At 32.8% G+C, this 10268-nt stretch overlaps 1 protein-coding gene across 2 annotated transcripts; it reads left to right on the top strand.

Annotated features, from left to right (window-relative positions):
• The first annotated feature begins 327 nt into the window (after nucleotides 1–327).
• On the top strand, nucleotides 328–4898 carry LOC149381415 (inactive glucose-6-phosphate 1-dehydrogenase 4, chloroplastic-like). 2 transcript variants are annotated; one of them, XM_089601133.1, is made up of 12 exons: nucleotides 328–580; nucleotides 1149–1419; nucleotides 1525–1691; nucleotides 1862–1956; nucleotides 2161–2275; nucleotides 2391–2596; nucleotides 2936–3044; nucleotides 3121–3158; nucleotides 3227–3347; nucleotides 3595–3803; nucleotides 4234–4434; nucleotides 4525–4898. In XM_089601133.1, the coding sequence occupies exons 1-12, from the start codon at nucleotides 515–517 to the stop codon at nucleotides 4760–4762; spliced, it is 1836 nt and encodes a 611-aa protein (XP_089457259.1). In that variant the 5' UTR covers nucleotides 328–514; the 3' UTR covers nucleotides 4763–4898. The 2 variants fall into 2 exon arrangements, with proteins under 2 accessions (XP_089457259.1, XP_089457258.1); XM_089601132.1 differs by having other exon boundaries at nucleotides 329–580; nucleotides 1519–1691.
• The last annotated feature ends 5370 nt before the right edge of the window (nucleotides 4899–10268 follow it).

The raw sequence follows: 10268 nt of genomic DNA, 5'->3' as shown, positions 1-10268 counted from the left end.
AATAACTGAATAGTCAATTGATTTCTTAAATTATGAAGAAAAAAAAATCTTTTATTGAGTTCTTTTTCATGTTTATCATAATTACTAATTAGTGTTCAGAATAAATTTTATTTATTTTCAAATTTGGAGATTTTTAATAGGAATTTTAATATGGTATTTCAGTTATTTAACGTGTATAAATATATAAACGTAGTCATTTATTTAACATTTACGAAAAGTTGATTACAGGAGAAAGACCATAAAAGAAATGTATTGCTCGAAATCAGGGAGAAAGAAAGAGCTAGTCATCTTCGATAAAATAGACAATTTTACTATGCAGGTGTCACTATTCACTAACCTTTTTGTTTCCACTCGGATCTTTATTGCCTGCACTCAAAACCACACACCACTTTATACACTCGTCTTCACTAAACTTCGAGTTTGAGTTTGACATTCTCAGAACTCTTACCTTCTTAAACCCGAACATCCTTACCATGTAAGAAGAAGAAAGAAAAAAAAAAAGCAAAAGATTTCGATGGCGTACACAACGCGCGTTTCTTCTCTCTCTTACCGACCTCAGTTTAATGTCCATAGCTTTCCGGTCAGTTCTCTTTTCTACGTAGTTTCAAGTATGTTGATGTATCAATTCAGGAATCATATGTATTCGTTGTATATATATATATAGGTTCGTTTGTTTTCTTTTGATGAGCTGAATTTTAGGGAAATAGTATCGAGAAGAATAGATAGCTTCAGCTGAGCTCAAAGTTTTTTTTTTTTTTTTTTAACACAAAATTTATTAAAAAATATATAAAAGAGAATATGTATAGAGTTTCTCTGCTAGTATGGTCGTTTGGTATCCGAATTTAGAAGGAATTGACATTTTTCGTTAAAAAAAAATGTTTTCAAATGGAATTCATAAATGCTAATGTGTAAATTCTGTTTTCGATGGAACTTGATAAGTGCTAATATGTAAAATTATGCTCTCCAAAGGCATAAGTAAAGCTTCTTTTTTACATTTCTCTATGTTGCATCATGAAAAGTTATTTGATCGTGAGTTATACAGAACTACGCAATTTTTTTTTCTGTTTTAGTTCAGTTTCAAGAACTTGAAATTGGTCTGAGCAGTTCTTTAATTACATTCCGTAATTACTTTATATTTAAAATCTTAGGTTCAAGCAAAGAAATGTCAGCTGCGATCGGCTAATCTTGCTGTGCATTACGGAGGGGCTGCCAATTTCTGTCAAAAGTTCTGTGGTCTGAAACTATGGATAATAAAGAGCTTTAATAATATCCACGAGCACAAGAAAAAACCAGTACCACCGGTGAATGAGTTCAAAAGTATGAAAAATGAAGACAAAGAGAGCGCATCAGATCATACAGAAACGACTTCACCACTCAAAGAGCAAGTCTCCGATCCATTAACGCCGAAGTTAGGACAGGGTTTGTGCAATTAAACTACCTTTTGTTCTTGGGGGTTTTTTTTTTTTTTTTAGTCTGGTTCCGAATATGCTTGACATATTATTCGGTGTTTTTGTGAAGTGTCAGTTCCGATGGAAACTCCAACACCTTTTCCTCGAACACGGTTCGCCATGAGTGACGGTTCTTGTGGGCCCCCTCTCTGCATAGCTGTCATCGGAGCGACGGGTGAGTTGGCGAGGAGGAAGATTTTTCCGGCACTCTTTGCTCTTTATGTCAGCGGATCTCTTCCCGAGGTGAGATATCATCAATAGTTTTTTTTTCTCACCAAAAAATTGATTTCATGGTGTGCAATGCTGTTTTTATTTTTAGATAAACTGTTTGATTACATGAAGTTTCGAATCGCTTGTTTTTTTTTTTTTTTTTTTTTAATTTCTACTATTATTATATATTTTTTTTATTGCAGAATATTGCTGTATTCGGATATTCAAGAAACGATTTGACAGACGAAGATTTAAGATCTATAATAGCTTCAACTCTGACTTGCCGCGTTGACCATCAGTACGAGCTTTTTAGATCCTATGATCATTGTTCTGTTTACTACCGGTCCTAAAAATTCCCATTTAGCAACGTTCGTTTGTTAGAGATAATGGTAGTAGGATATTTTTTTTTCGGGTTTACAACATCCTCATATGATCCTAATTTTATTGTGTTTGTAGTATAGGGGATCTATAACCCAGACTAATCTCTTTAAACGAATTTCAGACAAGACTGCGGGGACAAAATGGAAGCTTTCCTCAAAAGAACATACTACATCAATGGCGGTAATGACAACAAAGTAGGGATGTCGAAGCTCAATGTTTTGATGGACGAGATTGAGGTCCGACATTACAGATTCTAGACCCTGAGAAACTTTCCTTTGTCTTCTTTCTTCTTTATCAGGTCTTATAGTTAAAAGTTATAATCTCAGCCATGTAACAGCCTATTTGCCTCAGGGAGGATCAGAAGCGAACAGGATTTTTTATCTCTCGGTGCCGCACGAAGCACTCATAGACGTTGCCACTTGTCTCGCCGACTATGCTCAGACCTCGAAGGGATGGAACCGCATCATAATAGAGAAGCCGTTCGGCTTCAACGCGTTGTCGTCTACTCGATTGACATTGTCACTTGTTTCCAAGTTCGAGGAGAACCAAATATACAGGTCTTATTTTCCAAGTTTCAAATTTTCAGCAAAGTAGACAAAGTACGTTGTCAAATATTTTTTGACACCGATATTAAAATTTTTGACAATTATTATAAGCAATTTACCACTTTCATAAATATTAATCCTAAGATTAATTTTTTTTTAAACATGATTATTGCACATTTTGGCTATTCTTCTAATCTTAGACAAACCTCGGCTATTTTGCAAATCCTTAACTTTAAATCGGCTATTTAGCTAAATCACCCTTTTACGAGTTCAAATTTCCGGCTTCTGACTCCAACGAATGAGCATTCATTTTGCGGGCCTGTGTTGATATAATGATGAATCTTGATTCAGGATTGATCATCTCTTGGGAAGGAACCTTATTGAAAATCTGACCGTTCTGAGATTTTCCAATCTAGTCTTCGAGCCACTTTGGAGTTATAAATATATAAAAAATGTGCAGGTATGGACTTAGCAGTTTCACGCGTTTATTATTTATGATATTTCTGTTTACTGGGAATCACCGAATCGTATTGCAGATTGTGCTGTCGGAAGACTTGGGTGCGCAAGCAGCAAGGTAGATAAAGAGGTGTAATAGCTCTTCGAGTCTTCGAGCCAAAATTTCTCACTGTCAATTTTTTGCAGGTATTTCGATGGTTATGGAATAATCAGAGACATAGTACACAGCCATATATTCCAAACAATAGCGCTGCTTGCCATGGAACCACCGACAAGTCTTCACGGCGAAGATATTCGTAATGAAAAGGTTTCAACCATACGCCTCTTTTCATACACAATTTTACAAGTTGGTTTTCTATTTGATTTCAACTTTTGATATTCTTTGATAAAACAATAGGAAGTACAAGATAAACGGGTATCTCTTCCAAAGTCCTAAGCCTTTCCTCCAGTCTATAATTATTGATCTCCAAATAATTACTTCTAACCTCTGTTCATAGATAACGTATTACTAATTATTCTATGATCTACCGATTTTCCCTCTGTCGTTTTTCCAGGTCAAAGTTTTGAGGTCGATGCGGAAACTGGGACCGAGCGATGTGATTCTCGGGCAGTACAAAGCAAGTAAAAGCTCGGAGGAAAAGGTAGCTGTATATACAAACACGCTGACTCCCACATACTTCGCTGCTGCAATGTATATCGACAATGCTCGCTGGGATGGTGTGCCTTTTCTAGTCAAGACTGGAATCGGGCTTATCGAACACAGGTTCAATCTTTTTCTCTTTTCTTTTTTACTTGCGCTCCAAGAAAATAACTATATGCTTTTGTTTTGAGACGAATTAGGGGGGGAATATATTATGTGTATAGTTGAAACTCGCAATCCCTGCTACCTGTTTTATGCTTGAAAAGATTCTAATAGCAATTACGGGAGTATTTGAAACTCACTGGACTTAACACACAAATAGGTACTAATATGATTGCACCAAATCAGCCTATAATTCGAGTGGTAGGTCAATCTTTCATATGGATAAAATTACAAATTACCCTTGTGATAATATCAAAATTCTAATAGTCAGAAATTAATCGTCGGGAAGGTTTCTTATCTCGACCGAAATTCAGATGATAGTTTACAAAATGTGTTTGTAAACTAGATTAAAAAAAAAAAAAAAAAAAAAAAAAAAAAAAAAAAAACGCAGGGTGGAGATCCGAATTCAGTTCCGTCGCGTCCCTGGAAATATATATCGGGAGCATATGGGACACGCCGTCGACTCCGCCAACAACGAGCTCATACTTCGTGACGCCCCCGATGAAGCCATCCTCATCAAAGTCAACAACAAGATTCCTGGTCTCGGCTTACACTTGGATTCTCCCGAGCTCAACTTGCTTTACAAGGACAAGTAAGATCAATTATATATATATATATGTATATAATATATATATTTGTCATGGTTTGTTCTTGAGCCGACGAGTGGGTGGTTGGGTTGCAGGTACAGCGTGGATGTCCCGGATTCATACGAGCAACTCGTTCTCGACGCCATAGACGGAGACAACCATCTCTTCATGAGGAGCGACGAGGTTTCGGCCGCGTGGAACATTCTCGCTCCGGTTCTTCACGAGATAGACAAGGACAACATAGCGCCGGAGCTGTACGAGCTTGGAGGCCGGGGTCCGATCGGGGCCTACTATTTGTGGGCGGAGCACGGGGTTCGATGGGTAGATGACTAACTGAACCCCTTTTTTTGTTTGATTTGATTTTATAGGGCTTCAAAATGCATGAAACTTGAGAGTTTGAATACCGTGAATATGTGGTAGGAGGACGATATTTTTATGTTTCCAATAAGTTACATATTGAGGCCCCCTGAGGACGTTGGGATTTTGGGACAGATTTGAGAATTTGAATTGAATTAGTGTTTATATGTGTCTGTGTTATATGCTTCCCGCTTCCGAACTCTGCCCTGGAGTAGAAAAAAAGTCTCGAGAGATTAAAAAAGCGTGCTCTGTTCGAAGATGTTTGGAAGCACATTTTGTATTTGGGCTGGAAAATCGAGCATTCAAAGGAGAACGGAATCGCTAGAAAACAGTACACCCCACCAGGTGGAAAATGTTTGTATTCTCTGATTGAAGTGTGCAATCACTTGACCACATCCACCGCCGATCTACTTTCTTCACCCTCCGGAGATGAACCTTAGGCCTCTTGAAGAATCACGGGAGAGCTGAAACCCAAATATTAGTCCTCAAGCTGCACCGTTCCCTGCTTGGAACTATACACGGATTATTGCCAGAATGTGGGTACTGTTGCTCCCAGCATATATAGTAATCTTGGACCAAAAGCAAAGGCACAACTTTTGGCATATGGATGGATTATCAACAAATGTAAGCGTACCTCTCGAATAAAGTTCATCCTTGGAAGTAAGGGTGCTTCTACTGGCAATGCACAAACCTACTCGAAAGCGTTATCAGACGAGGCTTCCCTAGGTCTTTGGAATGTGAAGGTCAAAGGGATTCGGAAAGAGATAGTTATTTATATGATTTTGCACCTCATTTGTTTCAATCGCAAATAAACATGCGCGCCGAAAGAGATGTTGCGCAAAATGGTCCCGTGAAGAGCGGCTCTCGGAGCCAACCAAAGTGTCGAAATTCAACATCATCAACAGCCATCAAACCGAAAGTTGCAGAGGATGAAACGCGGCGGACTTGTGTTTTGAGGTCAAGCAAACGTGTCTGAGATGTGGTTATACCGAGTTCATCCCACAGGAATGCACTGAGTGTACTCTCTTGGCTGATAGACAACGGTTCAATACTGCTGAGAACGGAAGTACGTTGCTTCAGCAGAAAGAATAAGCGCAATTCGGTGTAGCTGTTGCATGAAGATATTTACTTTGAGTGGCTTTGTAGTCCATGCTGGCAAAAAAAAATCGCCGCAAAGCCGCGGCCAATATATTTTTGGATGATGGCCAGTCTATATTCGATTGCGTGAAGTTCTCCGTCTCTAAGAGAAAAAGCTTCGCAACTGAATCGCACGATAAAATGAAGAGCGAGTGAACAAGTGTTTTAAATATCGTCGGTAACCAACGATATCAAGTCGATATACCAGAAAATGGAGACTCTCGGTATTTAAATGGCTATAACAGCCTAACTACAGACTATACCATTGTAAATATCGATGAACAAAAAAGAAGTCATTTGCGCAAGAAATTTGCAGAGAAAGCCGCGGCAAGTTTACATTGTGTGTGTATATTGTTTGTGACAATTTCATAAACAACTTGTTTAAAGATGATAACTCCCTAAATGCCTCAAATTTTATAAAATCTATATATACCTTAATTATTTTTAAACTACTAATAAAATTTAAATAAACTAATTTAATAAATAAATAAAATTTAATATCTCATCTATATGCAAGTGTGTATACATCATTTATATGGTATAAAAATAAGTTTGTATTTTAATTATACAAATTATTTGAACATATAGAATTTGAATTTTCTTAACATATATACTAAATTTATAGCATTTGTATTTAGAGACACACCCCACCCACACGTGCGCGCGCGCGCGCGCGCACACATATATATATATATATATATATATATATATATATATATATATATATATATATATTGAGTTTTTATAATTATGTTTTGTTATAGTATATTTGTCGATATATTAGTCTATAAGCGATATATCATCGAAATATCATCGGTACAATTGGTAGTCAATATTGAAATTGTTATAGGATATCAATCGATATATCCATCGGTATTCGATATATTAGTAAAATTAGAACATCGGTATTGATATCGGTATCAATATTTTAATCCAAAGGATAACAAATTGAATGGATTGAATAAAGACTTGTTAAATAGTTAATGACTCATTTGTAATTAAGTCTTTCACTTTATTTATTTTTTAAGTATAATATAAAATTTGAAGTCTATATATAGCTAAAATTTATATATTTCAAATAAACACATTTTTTTAATAGATTATTTTGAAATACCCAATTTTTGTCGGCTACCCCAACTTCTATGGATATAATTTTTTTTTTTAATTCCACAATAGTTTTATCGCAATTTCCACATTGGAATATTTTATTTTCGAGACCCCTGCAAAATATTGGCCACCAAGATTTCAATTAATCTTTGGTTCAAATGGAGGTAAGTATGACTGGCGGTAGAAATGAAGTAAATTTTATATCAATTCAAATCGAGTTTCAGACGGATAAAGTTAAATAACGCACATTCTTAGACCATCTCCAATGTAGATGCAAATTGCATCCACGTTTAGAGAATTTGCTTCAACTAAGAAGCAAATTTTGATGCATTATATCTATTTGCATCTCTTTGCAATAGTGGTGATCCAATATAGATCATCACTATTCATAGATGCATAAATTTTATTTAATATAAATTTTTTTAATATTTTGAAATTGACCCTAATTTGAATTTGTAGTTACAACTTTGTCCCTAATGTATATATTTATAATAAGATTGCTTAAATTATTAATTGAATATAAATATTTACATATATATATTTTTAAATACATCAATTCAAATATAGCTCACACATTGAAAAAATTAAAACTACTAGAATTAAGTCACACCACTACATATATAATTGAAATAAAAATAACAAAGACATTAATTTTTTTTTTAAAACAACTACAATCAAGCCACAATACTATTACATAGACAATTTCATAAAAACAACAAAGACATAAAAAAAATGAAAAGCTTAAAGACAATCTTTATAATCTCATTCTACTCAGACTTATATGAAAATCTAGCTAGTAGTGTGAAAAATCACTCTTTCATAGTGTTTTGGTTTATGTATTTTGTTGTGGGGTGTATGTTTTTTATTATTAAGAAATGAAATGCTTTAGTTTATGTAGTTTCTTATCAATCAATAAATTCGTATGTTTTATGTAATAGAGAAATAATTTTTTTTTATTTCATGCGTTTTTGTACATAAAAGACATATAATTTTGGTGATATGAAAAAAAAAATTATTTTAGGCAAATTTATAAAATATAAAAATACTAGAGGCTTAAAATTATAATTATAAGAAAATTAAAATGAGAAGAATATATGCCCAAAAAAAATTTTAAGCAGATGTAAAATAGAGATGAGTAGAGCTGTAAAACACTATTTACTGATATAAAAATGAATTTTGGATAAAAAAAAAATTGCATTTACGTATTGGAGAAGCTCTCAGTGTGAAGTCAAATGAGTAAGGAGAATTGTTTAAATAAAGATAGTGGGAATCAGACGGCTCATTCATATAAAATATCCTTACTGGTATAAGTATTCACACTGTAATCTCAATAATATATTTAACGACCTTTTGAAGTCAAGCTACTCAACATTAAGTAATAAGCCAAGCACAAATTGTTTTGGCTAGCTTCTGCACTTTATTTTGTTTTATTCCTTTGAGAAAGATCACGGAAGAAGTATAGAACCCAAATTTCATTTAGCGAATGTTGGACACTAGGAAATCAATCATTCATATTCATAGAATAAATAAAAGTTGCCAGTGTCACTATTCTTTTTTTCTTTTTTTTTTTAAATCTTCTCCAAAAAGTCCAATATGGATTTTTTATTTTCTTCACATTTATTCGTATTATTATATATAAACGAAAAGACACGCTCTTTTTCACAAATTACTATTCATCTACGGTATTTATCCATTTAATTTTTCATAATTACATAAATACCATAAATGTTATAATCCTTTAAAGCTGTTAAAATTACACAAATGTCATGTCATTGAGTATCTTAAAACCTTATCAGACTTCTATAATTATAAACCGAAGAATCTGATATAAAAAATTACAAACTGATGAAAATCCAAACTGTTCGACAATTTTGCCGCAGATAAAAAGTTCCAGAGGTGTCTTTTGATATGGGCATAAAAAAAATTATTATTTTTATAATTCAAGTTATTAGAGATATGATATATTTGTATAATTGTTTGTAAAGCTTTCCAAGTTAGTTAACAAAGGATGATAGAGTATGTATCTCTTTACTCTATAGAAGTGCATCTCAAATGGAGGCGCTATTAATTCCTCATTTTAAGAGTTTAGAGGCCTCTAATGAAAACTCTGATAGTTTTATACTTTTATAGTGTACTTTTAAATTTTGGGCCTTTAAAAATTGTTAAGTTATTATCTTTTAGTCCTATATTTTGTATAAATTGTTAAAATTGACACCAATTTTCAAAATTTAATTATAAAGTTTATTGGGAAAATTATACAATATTTCCATTTGAAACTAATTGATTAGCAAATAGCCAAAGTTTTAAATTTTTAAGAAAATAGCTAAAGTTATGTTGTCAAAAAAATTTTGACACCAATATTAAATTTTTTATGATTATTATAAGCAATTTATCACTTCAAAAAAAAAAATTTAATCATAGGTTCAAAAAAAAGTTGAAGCTTGTTTATTGCGCATTTAGGCTATTTCATTAATTTTAGACAAACTTTACCTATTTTGTAAATTCATTACTTTAAATTGGCTATTTAGCAAAATTCTTCTATTTTGTACAAGATAAACATTTTTAATTTAATAATTTGATATATTTACTAGTTTATGAATAAAAAACATAACACATGCTATTAATATCAAAATTTAAATTAACATTTTTTTTTTATTATTTGTGTGTAATTTTATATTTTTATCTGTGTTTTACTAAAATGTAACTCCATATTGTGTATGTTTTATTATTATTTACACGAAAGCATAACACGGTTTTAACTATTAAAGAATAATATTTAGAGACAAATTTGAGGGTCCCAATTGTAGTAGAGAGCCTTTAAACTTTTATTTTGAAGGGATGACCCTCAAAAAGAGGATCCCATTGAAATTGCCCTAAGTGATAATTCGTTTTTAGAAAGAAAAAAAATGCATGTGGTCTTCCTAAGTTTTGAAATGTAACATATATGATTAGTTTGATTTTATGAAAATACTAACATGTGGCAAAATTTACAAAAATTAAACATATTGTTTATCGACAGTATTTGTATATCATTCACAAAATCAAAAAAATTTGAAATTTCTTATATTTTTACTAATATAAAAAAAACGATTTTTTGTCGAAATTATGATATCTTTCTCAGCGATAAATTGTTTCAAAAAACTGAAAAATCGATTATTAATAAGACATATACATACGTGTTAAATTTTCTATAGAAATCGTATTATCTTGTAGGGCTCAAAATTATATTTGGTATGAT

The sequence above is a fragment of the Urtica dioica genome, chromosome 11, assembly GCF_054948205.1.
Source record: "Urtica dioica subsp. dioica isolate 48M chromosome 11, U.dioica_male_clone48M_v1_H2, whole genome shotgun sequence".
Classification (NCBI taxonomy): Eukaryota; Viridiplantae; Streptophyta; class Magnoliopsida; order Rosales; family Urticaceae; genus Urtica; species Urtica dioica.
Note: the sequence above shows the minus strand (reverse complement) of the source record. Positions and strands in the feature narration are given on the sequence as shown.